We start from the raw sequence: 18216 nt of genomic DNA, 5'->3' as shown, positions 1-18216 counted from the left end.
GGCTATTTCTTTTTTAAATTTGTGCCATATTCATCTACTGTCTCCCCTCCTACTTGGCTAATTACCTTAGCAGTGTCTAACATAACAGCCATTTCCTGGGTGTGGCCAGCCTCCAAATGGCCCCCGGGAGCCCTGCCTCCAGCACCTCAACATAGCTCCCAACCCCACCCTGCCCAGGGCTGGGCTGGGTCACTATTACGCATGGCAGAAGTGACTGTGTGTCCCTCAGTCCCTCCCCCTGGTCACCAGGAAGCTTGGGCAGCCCTGGGGAGAGCCACTAGGGAGGCACCGAGCTAGGAAGCCTCAGGGCCACATGTGCGTGAGGAGTCCAGGGGTCTGTCCAGGGGGCAGAGAGCTGGGCCCGGCTTGTGCCTTGGGACAGGATCCAGGCAGGAGGACATCCCTGCACTTCCAACTGCTTCCTGAGCTGTTTGTGTTTATTAGATGTAGCAACTGCCCTCCAAGGAAAAATGACCCTGTTATGAAATACTTGCCCCAGCTTCCACAGTCAATTTGGGCTTCATTTAAAATTCAATAATGGTGTGGCCGTCTTCCCAGGCAGTGGTGGTAATTGCTCTTGGTGGCTGGAAATGGAAGCTAGGAGGCCTTTGGGGCTAATTTCCACCCTCCCCAGCTTCCCTCCCCACCTCTCCCTGCTGCACGGGTCTGGCCCTGCCTGTGAAGGACCCCAAGGGGTTCTGCCCCCAGGTCTCAGCCTCTGAAGTAGCTCGAAATCCCTTCCGCAGATACCCTCCCCTCTGGGCCATAGAAGAGCAGGAAATCATCTCTCATTTGCTGCTATCCCTTCTGGACCTCAGCATCAACTCTCATGTGTCCTGGCTCTAACCAAGCTGGCTCTTGGATGCAGGACAGGGGGGCCCGGCTTGGTGGCCTCCCTCTGTCCCTCCTCTCTCTGATACCCAAGCAGCAAGGGGACCCCTAACTGGCTTTGCTGGCAGATTCACCTCCTGGCAGATGCCTTTAAATTTCCTTTTCCCTGGAACTTACTAAGTTGCCTCGGGCAGGGCCGTTTGGGGCTCTAACGGTGTTGATAGCAGGGTGCCCCTGCTTGGTGCAAGGTGCTGCTGCCTGGGTGGAGGTAGTCTGGGCGGGCCACGTGGAGCAGGCATCGCTGGCATGTGACATACTCATCCACTATCCATGCACCTCCACTGCAGTCACACTGCTGTTGCTCCTGGGCTCCCCACCACACACATTTGAAGACTTGCCTGGCTTTAAATGCCAACAATTCACTAAATAAATGGGGGTGCTGTGCAGAACTGACCCACAGGGGCCGGTGGCTGAGCAGGCCATCTGGTCCAGCATCTGACGGGCAAGGACTGTACACTGGGTGTCTCTGGTGTGGACTTGTTGGCCTGGGTTGGGGAGGGTGTGGGCTGTGGCCCAGGCTTTTTGTTCACTGCTCATGGGCTCTGAGCCTTGGCCTGTGTGAGGTGGGTGGGCTCCTACCTACAGGGTCCCTGTGACTGTCCCAGGGAACCCCAGTTTCTCAGGAGGAGTTGCCATCAGCTCTCTGGGAGGTGGGCACTGAGATGGAGCCAAGACTCCCCACAGTCAGGGGTCCAGGCTGTCATGGCACCCCGACCAGCACTTCTGCAGGGAGGCTGGTCTGCCGCAGGGCTCCTCTGACATGTGAGTCCCTAGTGTCCCTGGGCATCCAGGGGGTGGCAGCCTCACTGAGTGGAACCTGGGCTTGCAGATGGGGCTTGGGGAGGGGCCATGGGCTTCCTGAGAGGGGGTCCCTGCCTGTCCCCCATGTCTCCTGCCAAAAGAGGAGCAGCGGCAGAGGGGCCTCCGAGTCTCTTAGGCTTGGACCCTTACCCTGGTGGGGAGGGGCTGGAGAACAGGCAGACCAGTTTGGCACTGGAAGAGGACAGAAAGCTGAAGTTGATCCCACTGCTCCGGAATTGATTTCCAATTAAATTTGTTGCTTCAGTCCTGGTTAACGCCCGGAACAAGATCTAATCAGAGGCGGGATCCCAGCCAGGTGCTGTGGCCATGTCTGTGCTCAGTTGATGGCACTAGGGGTCCAATTTTTTGTAAGGATTTGAACTCTTCCTGCACTATCGAAAGGGCCATTAATGAGCCTCTTTGATGGTTATAGAAATACTTAATTACACATTTATTTTCTTGGGTTTCTCTGCTCTGGGTAAATTCTTTGCACCCACACCCCCACACCCCCACCCCCATCAGCCCACAAAGTACACCCATATAGCCTATGGCAAAATTATGAAAAATGCAACCAACTTCACAGACATAATGGACTGATAAGCAAATACCTGCTAGCGGGACAGCAGGTGGTGGAGCTGGGCTTCACCCACCCTGCATGCCCCTCCTAGGTGAGGCTGCCTCTCGCTGGGGGCAGATGGGAGGGTCCTGCCAGTCCCATTGGAGCTGGCCAGTTGGCTCCAGCCCCTCCCCTCCCAAGAGGAGGGAGTTGGCACCATTGCTGTCCCACTGCTAACTAGGCAGGTGCTTTCAGTACTGAAAGGTGGAAAGTCTCTGGGCAGAGTTGGTTCTTTGCAGGACCAGCGCAGTCCTGGGCTCTCTGACCAAGACTCCTGAAAGAATTTCCTGAACGGAGAGGAGAGAGGCTGGGTCAGAGGTGGGGACGTTGCCTGGGGTCCTGGAGACAGTCCTTATGTTCTGTGATTGCACTAATATATTTGTGGAGTGTCTGCTCTGGGCCAGGGGGTGCCGGTCCTGCCCGAATGGGGCTGACATTCCATGAAGACAGAAGCAGGAGAGATGGAGAAACACCTGAGGAGGTCATGCTGAGAAGGTGCTGCCCGTGGAGAGGTGGCACAGGTGGGGAAGCCTGGGGACCTAATACCACGAGGAGGGGCTGCCTATGGGGGATGGGGGGAAGAATCATGGAACAGCAGGAGCCGGCCCTGTAGGGAAAACCTGGGGTGAGTGAGGGCAGAAGGTGGGCTGGGGGCGGGGAGGAGACGCTGAGAGCTAGCACCTGGTAGAGGCCCTGCCATCCATCCGTATTTCCATCGGTCTATGGAGTGCTGTCTTGGGTCCAGGGGCAGGGCACTTGGGCTGAGGCAGAGAACGTAGGTGCAGCTAGGTGCCAGTATGCCACTGGAGAGGCTGCCAGCCCAGGAGGACATGGCTGGAGCCACAGCAGCTGTCTTGAGCCCAACAGGACAGGCTAAGGGGATGGCAGACACGTGGTTCTGGTCTCCTGGAGCCTCTGAGATGTGTCTGCAGCATTTCCTAATCACTGCTGAAGGGGGTCCTCAGCTGGCCCCTCTCCCAGGTGCTCACCTCAGTAGTGATGCCTCTGCTCTCCCACAGAAAGGACTGGACTTCTCAGCCACAAGGAAATGACTAAGAAGATAGAGTTTTGTACAAAGAGAACTTCTTGCTGTCCCTGTTCTGTCTCCTCAGTTTGATTCAAATGCTTGGCTCTCTAGGTAGACATACGCTTCCTTTTTGATTTCTTCAAACAGGGTGATGGCTTAGATGCAGAAAGAAATGAGCATGTAAAACAAAAACATGAGTGCTGCCATTCATGTAAATGTTAGGAAACAAAATATGATCAAAATTCATCTCGGGGCAAACGTGTTGTTTTGGAGGAAAAGTCCTGGCTGCTCATGGAGCAGGCTCCCCGGCCCCAAATGCTCAAAAATAAGACATGGGTGAAATTTGTCTGAACTGGGAGGGGAATTTGGGTCAGTGCTGAATACTGAGCAACTACAGGGTAGCCTCATGACCCCCAGAGGTGAAATAGTACATATCAGTGTCCTGGGGCCGCTGTAACAAATGACCACAAGCATGACATCTCAGAACAAGGGACATTTTCCCTCTCACGGGTCTGGAGGCAGGGCTGCGCTCCCTCTGGGGCTGTACGGCACCTTCCTGCCCCTCTGCCTCTCCCAGCCTCTGGTGTGACCAGCATCTTGTGTCCTTGGTGTGTAAATAATGCTCTTCGTGCTTGGCCAGCACAATGGCCATGCTCTGTGTCAAGGATAGAGGACAGGGGCCCTACCCTTCATTCCCAGCATCTGCCCAGACCAAGGCTGTTTCCACATCCTGGGCCTTCTGGGCTTTGAAGAGACTGGTTCTTATGGAGGAAGTGTGGGAGGGTGGTGTGGCTGGCCACGTGGGCACACCATCTCAAATCACCCGGCCTTCATGCTGGGGACTCGGGCCGGCTGGCCCAGGGGTCTGCTGCCTGCTGCCAGCAACCTGGGCTCCCAGGACTGCTGGGCATCCCTCACGTCTGTGGTCGGCGCCTGGATGGGCACCGGAGCTTCCATGGGGATTGTTAGGAGGCATCACATTGCCTAATGGCTGACGTTGGGCTGGCATACAACTTACTCTTCCTGTAAGAAAGGACATTTCCCAAAAACAATTACACTTCATTTTCTGATGATGGACAGGGAATTAAATTAGAGGGTGTCAGGAGGGGCTGGAGGAGCAACTGTCTGGCATGAGGGTTGGGGCACAAAGGCCCCTGTTTGCTGGGACGACCGCTCTCCTCTTGTCATGAAGGGTCGGTCAGCCTTTGGGAGCAAAGTGGGGTCATGGACCTGGGGGGTCCTGCTGCCCATTTTCCCCTGTGGAGGAGGTTGTGGCTCACCCAGAGGGTGCTGCCACTCACGCTGCAGGCCTGGGCTTTCATGGGACCAGGCGAGCCATGCTGTGTCAGAGACCCAGGAAGGGCTGCCCTGGACCCCTCCCTGCCAGGCAGGCTGGGTGATGCACAGCAGACTGTCCAGCTGCTGACCGGCCCAGAGGTGACCTTTTGGGTCTCTTCAGCCTAGTAGAGACTCCCAGGCCCCCACTCTACTGATTTAAAAAACAATAATTTCTTGTTATACAATATTGTCTTAATACAGAACAACTATAGAAATTATATTTTATAATTTTGAATAACATATAGCTGTTAATATTTGTATGTAATGATGAGTTAAAACTATATATTTAAAATATTCCCATTATTAGTTTTTTATTACAATAACTATATATCAATGCATTATTAATGTATTTAAATGATTTATATTAACAATAAAAATATTAACATAATTACTATAGATACCAACTCTAGCTACAATTAAGTTTCAGAAAAATGATGGAATATTATTTCTTTTTATAGAAAAAACTAAGCCATGAGAAATCTCTCCTTAAACTTGGAGCTGATGCATAATCACTGTGGCCCTGGGCGTGTTTGTTTGGATACCTTTTTTCATGTACATACAGACACATATTTTTATTTATTGAGCAGAATTATACTTTCTGCACTTTTTAAACATGTTTTCCTCATTGAAGTATAGTTTGCATATAATAAAATGTGCATTTGAAAAATGTTTGTTTTTTTTCATTTAGAAATAATTGGACTGGCAAGAACAGGCCCCTCCACCAGCTTCCTGACTGCACTCCACCCGCCCAGCAGAGCAATGCTGCTGACCCCCAGGGCCTGCGCAGGGGCCCCCAGGTGCCCTGACGTCTGTGTCATCCCAGACCCCGGGGCCCTCTGGGCACAGTTCCGCCCAACTCTCCTCAAATGAGTCTGGCTTCCCAGAGCTAAGTCCAGATTACCCTGTTTGGGCAGGAAAACCTCAGAAGCCAAGCCCTGCCTGCCTCAAACATGCCTGTTCTAAGTGTGTTGTGTGGAGGGCTGTGGTGAGTGTGTCCCCTGCAGGAGGACATACCCCCCAGAAAGCACCAGGAAAGTGGGAGGGTCTCAGAGGACCAGGCAGGCTGTGGGCTTGGGAAAACCATGGGCATTCGCCCTGGGAGGTGCTGTTGCCCAGCAGGCTGTAAGCCCCCAGAACCGGAGGGAGGCCTCAGAGCGTGTCCCACCCCCAGGACCCCACGTCCTCGGGAGTGGCCCTTGGCTGTCGTGCCTTGACTGGGTGGTGCCAGGCCCCTCCCATCTCTAGCCAGGGCCTGTGAGGTTCAAGGGGAGCATCTTTTGGCTGGGGGTTACTGTCTTCTGTCCTTTCTGTCCCTTTTCATGGGGACTCGATGTGGTCCTGAGCCCAGCAGGGGCAGGCCTCACCCTGGCTGTTCACTGTCGCGGGAGTGAGGCCCAGATGCTGCAGATCATCCCATCTCGGTGTGTCTGCAGGATGTTTCCGAAAGGGATCAGCATCCACTAAGTGGACTGAGGAGAGCAGAGGGCCCCCCAGGGCCAGTGGCATCGTCTGACCCACCCAGGGCCTGAGGGGAAGAAACAGGAGGAGGAAGGAGGAATTCGCTGTTTTGGCTCAAGCTGGGAAGCACACCCTCTCCCGCCCTGACATCGGCACCCTGGTCCCCAGGCCTTTGGACTCAGGTGAAATTACGCCCATGGCTCTCCTGGGTCCACAGCTTACTGATGGTGGGTCTTAGGAACCAGGTCCTATAACCAACCTTTTCTGATACCCATCGTCTGCTTGTCTGTTTGTCTAGCACCTATCGCCTTAAGCTAGATCTTCCTCAAAGGCTTGAAGACTGAATGTCAATACCTGCAGAGCTGAGCGTGGTAAGAACCACACAACAGAAGCTCAAAGCATGTGCTGTAGCCACCCACCACCTCCCACATGTGTGGTCTCCATCCTGACTCGGCATCTAAGAGATGTGGCTTCATCCCTTGAACTTGCACCCTATTTCCAGCTTCCATCTAGGCAGGGGCTCTCCAGGGTGGGGGGTGTCCCCAGACCATGTAGCGGCATCGGATCTGGCTGCTGAGGCTTCAGAACTGCACAGTGGACACCCTGGGGATGGGCTCTGGGGTCAGCAGGGGTAAACTGGGAGCCACTCCACGGTGACTTTTGGGTAGAAACAAACCCAGGTTGAGATTCATGACCCAGTGCTGCAGATCGCGTCAGCATGCCGCACTGCCATGACCGACGTTTGCAGGGTGTGGACCTGTCCGCCCTCACTCTGCCACCACCGAGGGCTGGCCAGGCAGCTGTGCATTAGTGCTGAGAAGCCACTTAGCTTGATTTAAAAATGACTTTCGGGTGCTTAAGAGAGCAAGAAGTAACAAACCAGGCTTCTCATCATTTTTCTCCCAGCAATTAACTGTCAAAGTTGTTAGTTTAGTTAACTGGGCTGTCTGGGGGAGGCAGTTCTTATCAATTTGGGGAAGCAGCATTGCCCACGACCCCTCCGTGTGAGCCCAGCCTTTCAGGGTGCTGGGCTCACATCCCCTGGCCCTGCCTCCAGCCCTCCCTTTGGCCACTGTCTTCTTATCTCTGTTCTGAGGTCCCCGAGCTCCAGGGCAGGTCCCTCAATTGCATCCTGCACCCTAACACCCAGTAGGAAAACTTCTATGACTCCAGCCAATGGCAGCCCCTTGGGTTTAAAATGTGGGGGTCCACAGACTGGCCAGATTCCCCCAAGGCCAGTATGCAGTAAGTGCTAACTCAGTACCTACCAGCTGACCCTGGGGCCCACCCCTGCCCCCAGCTGTGCATGGGGTACACGGGCAGAGCAGCTGAGCTCCAAGCTTCAGGTCTAAACAAAGCTCTAGGTCAGCCTTGTTGAGATGCACTCCAAGACCCTGTGAAGGAGCTTTCACACCCTTCCCCCAACTCAAGAGCTGGGGGCCCTGCCACAAGGCTGGGGGCTCCCACAGCCCTATAGCCTTCCCCTCAACCCACTCATGGCTGGTGTACTCAGAATAAATGCATGAACAGCCAGAGAGGCATGTCCCCTCAGACGCTAGGGAAGGAGGCTGCAGGGTGGAGGGACTGTGGTGTGAGGGGGCCAAGCTTCTTGTCCAGGTGGGCAAGCACTCACTCAGGTGGGGCCTTGGAACCCATGTCACAGCCCCGGTCACCTGTCATGGGGCCTCTCACCCCTCCCAGCACCCTTATGGGCCCAGGCCCAGCCCTGACCCCACAGATGCCCAGGGGATGCCGAGCCTGCACACCCACCCCTCTCTGTGCCTGTGGTTGGGCCAGGGGCCTCAGGGGCCCGTGGTCCCCAGAACAGGGAAGGTTTGGCCCTTCATGTGGTTCCTCTCGGAGGCAGCCCCTCCTTTGGGCTGCATGAGAGCTTGTCCCTGGCTCTTGAAGCCTTCCATCCCCCTGCCTGTGGGCCCCTGGCCAGCCCCAGTCAGACCCTGACCCTCTCTGGGGGGACCCTGCTCCCTGAGCCAGATCCCACTGCCTGCTGCTCCCACAGGGTCCACCGGCTCAGACGGTGTGAGCTCTAAGGGAGGGCTATCGGAGCCCCAACACTGTTGTCAGGCAAGATTAAATTCTGATCCCATCATCTCTATCAAGAGCAGAGGAAAGACCCTGCGAGCTTCCCACTTTTCACCAGGACCTTCTGCTTATTAGCAGCCTTCCCCAGAGGCCGGGCTGTCAGGTCTGGTTACAAATGAACTGTTTTAAACAAACAACATGGATATCTCTAAATTCACTGCAGAGGTGCCTCATAATTGAATTAACAAAAGTAGGGACCTGCTGTTAGGCTTTACTAAATCCTATTTGCTTGTATCTCTGCTTTTTAAGACATGACTATTGTTTAAAAAGAAAAACAATACTAGGCAGCTTGGCAGGGTCAGGCTGAGTTGAGCAAGTCCCCAGACCTGCTTGTGCAGAGCATGGTCCGTGCCCACTTGCCCCACTGCTCCAAATTTCTGCCTCCCAATCTGTGCAGTGGGCTCCCAGTACTGCTTTGGGCGATTTCAAGACTTTGTGGAATTAAAATTTTGCATTTTAAATGTTTTTCCCTGTCCCCCATCATGAGAAAGGTCACTGGCACTGTCAGGAGGCAGGTGGAGACAGGACATTGCATGGCAGTAGACCTTCTTTGATCTGAAAAGAACCGTGTGGATGTTTGTCATGTTCCTGCACTGGGAACACCCACTGTTGGGGGATCCCTGGGAGAATGTGGACCGGGGACTGGTCAGTGTCCAGCAAGGCTCCACATGCCTGCATTGCTCGCTGCCCATTTCCACTTACAAACATCTCCACCGTGGACAATTTCAAGCTACTGACCTGCCATCTCAGATGTGGCGTGGAGGAGCTGCACAGTGGTGCATGGTTGTTCCCATGTGCAGAAGCACTACATGAAGATAAGTGCAAAGCATGGGTTAGGATAAAATGGAGTAAATCATTAGAAAGCAGTGAGTTTTGAGTATTTCTTTGTTTTTAATGTAATTTGTTTAATTATGGGTTTGTGCCCTTTAATTTTAGTAATAGCTGTGTTTCCCAACTGGTTCACAAAATTCCTGAAAATTTAAAAATTGGCTCTTGTGAGCTGGTGTGGTCCAGCTTGTGGGCACAAGGTGGGGACAGAACCATGCCCGATTTCATCCGTGCTGCTCCTCAGACCCCACATAGCGCTGGCCCCAGGGAGGAGCCTGCCCACCCTTGCCGGGGCCACACAATGGGCCATGTACCCCAGGATTTCTTGTCCTATAAATCCAGCTGGCTCAGCCACAGTGGTGGAAAATTGGAGGGGGCTTCTCTCCCATTACGCCATCTCAGTTGTAGGGGCATTTTGGGGACACCATCTGCTCCCAGAACCCCCTCTGTCATCTGAGTCCCAAGTGACCTGGCCCCCAGGCTCCCACAGCCCTGCCTTGTCCTGTGACCAGCTGATGGGAGGTGAGTCCCTGGATTGCTTCATCACCCTGCCAGTGTCTTGGCCCTTCCATAACCTGTGGGGCCTGTTCCCTGTATCCCATTCCCTCTGGTGCAATCAGGGTGGCCTCAACCTCAGACCAGTGGTTAAAAAACAAATGAAGAAAACACATTGTGCCTTGAGGCAAAGTAAGTGTGAACCAGGGGTCAGAGTTCAGGGGGTAGAGTATGGGCCACAGATGGTAGAGGCTCTTCTGAGCCTAGGACTGTGGCCAAGCAGGGGGTGGGGGCAACTGCACATCATCGGAATCAGAAGCACCTGTGAGCTTGGCCCCCACATGGGGCACACCTGCCACGGGGGCAGGAGTCTACCACCAGGGTGTCCACCAGCCACAGCCACATGTCGACACAAACCTTGCTGGGAGTGGCCCCCACAGGCCTCCCTGTGGCCACAAGCAACAGCAGCAGAGGTGACAGTGGGGTGTGGGGTGGGAGTCTTTGGGTGGAGCTGTCCCACAGGGGTCTGGGTGGTCCTCCAGAAAAGACAGATGTGCTGGGGACTACTGCTCGAGGGGCCGAGTTGCCCACCTGGGTGACCACCGACTGACCGACAGCTTCATGCTGGGAGGGTGTAGATGGCACCTCCACCTTGGGTTGCCCTGTCCCTTCCCCACCCACTGCCCCTAGACCCAGCTGTGCCCACCCCTCACATCTGGGACCCTGACAGAGCAGGCTGTCAAATGTACCACCTTCCTAATGGGAGGATGTATGACATCGAGAAGCTGTTTTCCAGGTGCCAGGCTTTCCCTGGATCCTGTGTGGGGGCAACTGTCAATTTGCCTAATGGATTGGAACATGGGTGCGTTTCCTGGGTTTGAGACTCTGATGTCCCCTATTTTAAACCGTGGCAGGTGGCTGCTGCACCATAACTTCCCTGGGGAAGCTTCTGGACTCTCATGGACCCGGCTCCAGTCTTTGGCTAGTGACGGACTTCGCAGGCCTCCCTCACCCCAGCTTCTTGCCTCCACTATCGTCTTGAAATGAGGGAAGATCTGGAATAGAGAGAGGGCCTTTTTGGGACTTGGGTTGGAGCTGATGGAATTCTCTGCTGACAATGGGGAACCCAGGATGCTTCAGAGCAGAGGGCAAGGGATAGGGCCAGGAAGGATTGGGGACCCCCGGGAGGACCTGGTGGAACTTCTCCCCAAGGTGAAAACATTGCCTTCCCCAGGGGCTGAGGGAGCAGAGGACAACAGGGGCCTCCTGATCTTTGGGGGACTCCCCACAGGAGATGAGGTCCTGGGCACTGCCAGAAATGACCTTTCCTCTCTAGAAAGACGCTGCTGGGAGCAGTGGCTGGGTGTGCTTCCTGGAAGGGCTGCAGACTCCCCATCCTCAGGAAGGGTGGGTTGGTGCAGCACAGTGAGCAGAGGTAGTACCTGTGAGCCCCCAGCCCGAAGCCCTGTTGTCAAGAATCCTGGTTCCCCTGTAGGATGGGTAGACGCTTGGAAGTCAAGATGGCGCCCACACTGTCTGCACCTGGGGGACCCCTGCACGGAGGAGCCAGGCAGTTTGGTTTGCAGAAGCTTAGCAGCCCATCTGCCATCCCTTCCCCTTTCTGGGTGGGCCAGACCAGCCCGAGGGCCCCACACATGGGACACTAAGGCAGGAGTGGCAGCTGGCCTCACATGTTGCCTGGCACTGGGCCTGATGGGAGGACAGGCAGAACCTGGTGCCCAGTTTCTCTCTGGGCTCCTGCAGTTTTCCCTGCAGGCCCCAGCACACCCTGGGGGGTGGGTAGGGGTTGCTTCTCACCTCCAGCCCTGGAGTGCAGAAGCCACCACCATGGACAACACATAAACAGATGGTGTGGCCTGTGTCAATAAAGCTTTATTTATAAAAACAGGCAGGGGGCTGCGGGTCATGGTTTGCTGACCCCTGCCTTGAGGATAGCAGAGCAACTCCAGAAGAGGCACCTGGCCCCAGGTGAGACACTGGACCAGGCACCCCTGCCCCAGGCAGCAGGCTGGCTCGGACCCTAGTGGACATCAGGTCTGAGCTGTGGACTTCTCCACCTCTGTGCTGGGTTGAAGCAGCCACACCACCCTCATCTCAGCACTGCTCTGCTGTCCTTAGTACTGTGGCCAGGGCCTCCCGCCATGGAGGCAGCTCTGCTCGTCTGAGTTCTGGCTTAGACAACCATTAAGCAGCAGCAGCTGGGCCCAGGGAGGCCATGGCTCTGCCTGCAGAGGTCATGAGCTCAGCGTCTCTGAGTTCACAGTGGGTATTTCTGCGTGGGGGTGCACAGAGGGCTTCAGCACATGCAGAGGGCTGGCCGTCCCAGCGGCCTGGACAGGAATACCGCAGAAAAGGCACGTGGTTAGGAGCTGGAGTTGGCTGTCAGCTGATGCACTCAGGCAGAACTGCGCTCCTGGTGGGTGCCCATGCCCAGGCATCTGCCTCCAGTGCACAGGGAGGCCCTGCTGTCCTGGAAGAGGGCCACAGCCATGGCAAAGTCCCAGCTGGAAAAGGTGCGGAGCAGGGCAGGGACCCAGCAGATTGGCAGCTCACTTCTGAGGAGGGCACAGGGCAGGGCTGGGGTCAGGGCCGTGTGTGCTTGACCCAGTTTCTGATAGTCCACTTCTGTCCCGAGCACCTCTGCACCACCAGCCGCAGTCCAAAGTTGGCATCCTTGGACATCTCCACCTCCAGGCACCTGCCCGTGTCTCGGCTTATAATGGGGCCACCCTGTGGGGAGGGAAACTGAGTCAGCATGGGTGCCCAGGGATCCCCTCCTGGAGTTTGGGTGATGGCGAGCTCCTGTGGTCACTGCATGCCACCTGAGACTCAGGGCTGTCCGTCCTCCCTCCCTGGACCGGGAATGCTCTTCCCCTGAAACTACATTCCTTAATACTGAGTGACCAGGACAGTGGGGCTGTCCTGATTCCTGGTACATCCAGTTTGCCTCTTGGTCACCTCCACAGGCCCTGTGGCTTCCCAAACATGAAGGGCTGGAGCCTGAGGACCCAGAATTGCATGCTGTCCTCCAAACGGACCCTTATCCTGTGATCTGGCAGGACAGCTCATTGCAGCAGCCTCTCCTGTAGCTGGACACCCCCAGGCCCCACCATGGAGAGTGGGGCCTCCCTACTGTGGTGCGTCTCCCTCCACAGGGTCTGCTCCGTGGGAGGGATGGTGGGGAAGGGCGGGTGGGTGAGGGGAGGAGTGGGGCGTAACCTTGCTTGTGACAGCAGGCTGCCGGAGAGCTTTAGTCAGAGCGCCATGGGCCAAGAGTGTTCTGGAAAACGGGTTGGATATGCTTGCGTCCTAACCCCCAGGACCCGGCAATGTGCTCTTCTTTGGAAATAGGGTCTCTGCAGATGTGATTAGGTAACGTGTGTGATGTTCCTGCTCAGGCAACACTCCAGTGAGGGGCGGAGGGGGCTGTGGGCAGCTGCCAGGCTCCGGACCTCAGGGAGCAGTCAGGAGGGCAGGAAGCCCAGGCTGGAGGCTGCCTTTGACTCACCAGAACCCAAATGTTCATCCCTGAGGCTTGTGGTACGCACCCAGCAGGCCAGCAGGCCAGCAGCCAGAGGGCCACGACCAGGCTTCTCAACACACTTTGCCCCTCCCACCTGAGCCCCTCCCCAGTAGGCCCTGGACAAGTCACCTAACTGGGAACCAGCTCTCATGGGAGCAGCTGACCCAGGCCCCTGTGCCCTGAAGCTGTCCCCTCCTGCCCCAACTCCCACCCTGCGGGCTGCCAGGAGACCCCAGCTGACCTGGGTGAAGTCCCATAGCCGCTGTGCAGGCCGTGCCACGTCCTCGCACTTCTTCAGGGCAGGTGTGCGGCCCCTGCCATCGTCCACCAGGCACTTGGAGTCAGGCAGGAAGGCGGTGGAGCCCAGGGGTCCCAGCTGCAGCAAGCCCTCGGCACTATACCGCACCAGCTGGGGAGAGGGCCTGTGAGCCTGGGGCTGGGCCAGGGGGGCTGTCCCGGGGAGGCCAGGCCGGAGGAGCCGTGCTCAGCCCAGGGGTGCAGGGGCACCTGGTATGCGAGCCTGCTGGGGACTGCCCCGGCCGGCTCCTTCCTGCCCCTCCTAGCACGGCGCCATACACACCTGGCCAGAACTTCGCCCTGCCCCTCCCCGAGGGGCCCAGTGTCTGAGCCCAGAGAATCCAGGCCCATCTGAGTGTGCCCTCAAGCTGCAGCGAACGTTGGCTTCACAGGGAATATGGCCCAAATTCACATATGCCTCGTGAGTGTCAGATCACCACAGTGCCTTCCTCACATGCCCCGAGGGCCCTATGGGCACTCCACAGAACACATTTAAAATGCCAGCAGGCATGCTTAGTAATAATAACAATAAGCCGGCAGGTGCTGCTAACATGAAGGTGTCTCCTCCCCCCACCTCCCTCTCTTTATCCTCATGGTCACATGCATGCATGCACACATATACACACAAGCAAGGCACACATGTGCACATGAGCTCACATGCATACACTTGCATGCACACTCATGGACACACTCACATGCATGAGCCCACACTGCCCGAACGTGCTGTTTCTCATAACAGGAGGCTGTATATTCCAGCACAACCTCACAGGGATGTGCGCTGTGACACACCTCCCCACTGTGACTCTGATGCCCTCCTGCTGGGGGGTCTATGTTCTCTCCCCTTATCTGGGGAGCATGCTGACTTTGCAGGAGCATCTAGGACCTGCACAGGTCACCTCAGATTCCTTCCAGGGGGACACCCTTGAGTGTGGCTCAGACTCCAACAGCACTTTGAGGGGGACAAGGGTCATTTGGGGAAAGCACATTGGAGCTTAATGCCAGCCCCCTTTAAAAAGAAGCACGCACCGTCTTGCTGCAGGGGGTTCTGGAGCACAGGCACCAGCATATCTTGGGGCCATGAACACATGCCTGCCCCAACACCACCTGCTCCTGCCTGTCTAAGTCCCTCTAAGGCACCAGGACCCGGGACTTAGAGCCTGTCAAGAGTGCTGCACTGGAACATGATGGAAGGTCGCATGGGGTGTGCTCCCAACAGGGACTAGCAACACTCCCACAGCACCAAGGAGCAAGTGCACCGCTGCCCCATCGGGTGGCAGGGAGGTTGTTCGCCCAGGCTCTTTGGCGCCCAGGGCCTGCTCTTGGTTCACCCGGACTGGGGGTCTCCTGGGGGGTCCATGCCACCCATGAGGGCCTGGCTACAGCAGCAGTGGCATCAGGATGCCTGCAGGGCTGCTGCACACCTGCCCCTCCAGTGCCACCTCCCTGCTGTGGCCGTGCAACAGTGGCAGGCACTGCTCCTACCTGGGAGGACATCCCATGGCAGGGGTAGAGGATGGCCCGGTCATCGTCCTCTGCACCCTGATCCAAGCAGTAGCCACTGGCTTTGCTGTTTCTCACCTGTGACCAGAAACCAAAGGAGAAACCCTGTTGGGGGCGGGGGTCCCAAAGGCTAAGGTGAGGCTTGAGGGCACTTTACCCAGCCCTGGGGCCCACTCTGGAGGCTGAGGGGCCTGCTCTGTGGCTGTCTCAGGAATGCTAGAGCCTCAAGCCCAGGACTCTGATGATGGGCAGGGCAGAGGCCCAGAAGGGGCTGGAGGACACAGTGACGCCACTCCACGCCCCCAGGCCATGGTTCATGCATACTGTCTGTCGTGGGTGCCTGGTTCCCCGAGCAGCTGAAGACTTCAGCAGGGCAGAGCCCAGGTGGGGCCAGGAGTTAAGGAGTGCTGTGTGTGTGCTGTGTGTTTGTCCCTCTCTTTCGCACGGGAATGTAGCCACGCATGTGTGACTGCATCAGTACTCAGCCCTCTGAGGTCATGCAGGTGCATGTTCACAGGATGTCCTGAACTGACAGAAAGTACTTGTGCCTCTGTTATAGGCAGGTGCTGCTGACGGGTTGGCACATGGGTGTGGATGCATGTGTGGCTGTGTTCACATGAGCAAAGCTGTGCAAATGTGTACCTGGTGCCTGGGTGCACATACACATATGTGTGTAATGTTTTGAGAAGCTCACATGGATTCACATACATGCACATGAACATATGTGTGCATGTATACATCTCTATCCACTTGTGTGTCCCCTCATGTGCAGGGATACAAGGGTGTTTGTGTGGGCTGACACTGGTGTGTGCCATGGTACGTGACAGCGCCTGTGTACTATGCTGCCCGAGGCCCATGACCACATGTGTGAGTATGGTGTGGGGGTGGCAGGGCAGGGGCAGTGTGGGTGGAGGTGGTACCTCTCCATACGTGAGCGTGTTGTTGTATGTCCTCATCTCCGGGTACACGTTCTCCAGGTACCACTTGAAACTGCGGCATTTCAGCTTTTGGCGCAGGGCCATCCGCTCAGACACATCCCCGAAGTCCACGCCCGGGTTCTGCAAGGTGGGAAGTCAGGCAGGAGGGGCGCTTGAGCATACCAGGTCCCCGGACCCAGGTCTGCCCGTGGAGCAGACCCGCCCCTTGGCTCTGAGCCTATCTGGGGGTGACCACCCTGCGAGGTCTGGGGCCGCCTCTCCAGCCTGCCTGCTTTGCAGTCAGTCCTGCTAGAGACCAGCCCCACCCCACCCACTCCAGAGGGAAGACTGCCCTCAACCATCCCGCCCGATAAGGGTGGGATCTGGGCCAGGCCAGACAGACTATGCAAATGTGGGCCATTGTGGCCGAGGTGACTTCTGCAGGGCTCATGTGGGAGGTCAGCTGAGTGGACATGGGTGACCCCTGTGCAAACTGGACCCAGGCTTGGCTGAGCACCCCTGGTTGGCTTTGTGCACGGCACCGCTGGGGGATGAGGCTCAGGCTGCAGGGCTGCCTGGGTCAGTGCACTCCTTCACTGGAAGAACCCTGACCCTGAGTATGACAGCCGTTCTGAGTTCAGAGTTCTTCTAGCTGGACATGGACCCTGAGGGTGGTTTGGGAGCCCTGGCACCTGTGACAGGCCCCAGGCCCTTTGGAGATGTGAGTGGGTTTGAGGAATCCCCTTCCCCAGACCCAGGGCTCCCGGATCAGCTAAGACACGTCAGCTAAGACAGGCGAGCCTGGTGTGAAGGGCCCTGGAAATGTTCCCACCCCTGTGCCTTGGTTTCCTCTTCTGCAGGGAGTGGGTCATGGCAACAGAAGCCCCTATAGCCTGTATACGGGATGGGAGAGTTGGGGGATGAAGGGCCCTGGAGGGCCTTGGAGAAAGAACCAAGGCCTTTGCAGGCCACTGTGGGGCTCGGGGTCAGTAAACCCCACGTGTTGCCCACGGCCCCCAGGCTAAGATCCTTCTCAAGTATTAATGGGCCACTGCCAGGTTGCACATTGTCCAGATCCGTTCACTTTATGGAGAGCAAAGCTTTACGAGGTGCTGTGTTCTCATCTCACAAACAAGGGCTGTTCTTTGTGGTCTGTCTGTCTGTCCTCGGGGAGGCACCCTGGGCGAGGAGGTTAGGCCTCAGTGGCCCAGGAAGTCCTGCAAGCAGACATACTAGCCCGGGGCCTCAGCAGCTTGTCTGGGGCTGGGTGTGCGCTTCTGGAGGGTTCAGAGGCTGGGTGGGAGGCTGGGAGAATTTTTAAATGTCATGACATATTGCTCAGCATAAAAGTAAGGGTTTCTGCTGCTTTTCTGCTATGTATACGAAGCTCTGTTTGTTGGCATAAATACCTGCTCATTCATACGTGTAAGGTCTAGCTCTTCCTGCGGGTCGATGTCAAGAAAAGCTGTTTCCAGGACCAGTGCACCCCAGGGCCTGGATACCTGAACCTCCCGCAGCTGGGGAAGCTCCACGGAGTAAGGGCTGGCTCTGGAGCCAGGGGCTGGGGAGAACCAGCAGCCTGGACATCGCCCCACCCTAGGGCTGGCCTCTCCTTAGTACCTGCCTTCATTATGCTCCTGGTGGCTGGGGCAGCCAGATCGCCTGTTTTCAAGGAAAGCCAGAATATGGGCCATTTATGGCAATTAGTTGACCACAACTTTAAAAAACAAACAGCAGCCCCCAACTTGATGTGGGTCAAAACTGCAGGGACCAAAACCAAATAGGAAGTGTTTGTGGAGAAATGAAGGGGTACAACACCCCGTCGTCTGTCCGCACGATGGAGCATCACTCAGCCATGAAGAGGAGGAAGCCCTACACGTGCTACAGCGTGAATGGACCTGAACACACGGCGCCCAGTGAGGGAGGGATCCCATCTACAGGAAAAGCCCACAATAGGCAAATCCAGGCAGAAAGCAGATCAGTGGTTGTGGGGGGCTGGGGAGAGGGAAGTGGGGGCTGCTTCTGGGGCAGGGGTTTCTCTTTGTTGGGAACTAGATCATAGTGATGTGGTATAACAGCATGTTACATGTTTAAAACAATGTGTTAAATGCTCAGGGAGTGGGCACATGGCTGGGCTGTGTGCCTTGCTAATACATGTGTGCACATGTTTCTCTGTGTGGACCGGCGGGTCCGCGGATGGTGGTCAGCACAATGTGTAGTGAGGGGGCTGGCAGGAGACCCTCACTTCCAGCCATTGGCAGCTACTCTATCTAGGAAAAGCATCTACCAGACCATCAGGTGGGACCTCACAGGCTGGGCCAGCATCACGGACAGCACTGCAGAAGGGCAGCCTGAGGCTGTCCCCAGCGTGGGCGTCCACACTGGCCCAGTGTTGACTCCC

General features: G+C 56.4%; 1 protein-coding gene across 4 annotated transcripts in view; it reads right to left on the bottom strand.

The window, feature by feature from the left end:
* Window positions 1-11438: 11438 nt before the first annotated feature.
* The window catches only part of GALNT9 (polypeptide N-acetylgalactosaminyltransferase 9), a 57811-nt gene continuing 51033 nt past the window's right edge, over window positions 11439-18216 (bottom strand). The window contains exons 8-11 of one of the 4 annotated variants that reach the window (XM_036921890.2): window positions 15819-15956; window positions 14881-14976; window positions 13343-13510; window positions 11439-12308 (exon numbers count right to left, since the gene is read on the bottom strand). In XM_036921890.2, coding sequence (XP_036777785.1) covers window positions 12162-12308; window positions 13343-13510; window positions 14881-14976; window positions 15819-15956 — 549 coding nt within the window. In that variant the 3' untranslated portion in view covers window positions 11439-12161. Of the gene's footprint in view, window positions 12309-13342; window positions 13552-14880; window positions 14977-15818; window positions 15957-18216 lie in introns of all 4 variants that reach the window. The other 3 variants (XR_005032094.2, XM_036921893.2, XR_005032096.2) reach the window with 3 other exon arrangements.

Source organism: Manis pentadactyla, chromosome 14 (genome assembly GCF_030020395.1).
Source record: "Manis pentadactyla isolate mManPen7 chromosome 14, mManPen7.hap1, whole genome shotgun sequence".
Taxonomy (NCBI): domain Eukaryota; kingdom Metazoa; phylum Chordata; class Mammalia; order Pholidota; family Manidae; genus Manis; species Manis pentadactyla.
Note: the sequence above shows the minus strand (reverse complement) of the source record. Positions and strands in the feature narration are given on the sequence as shown.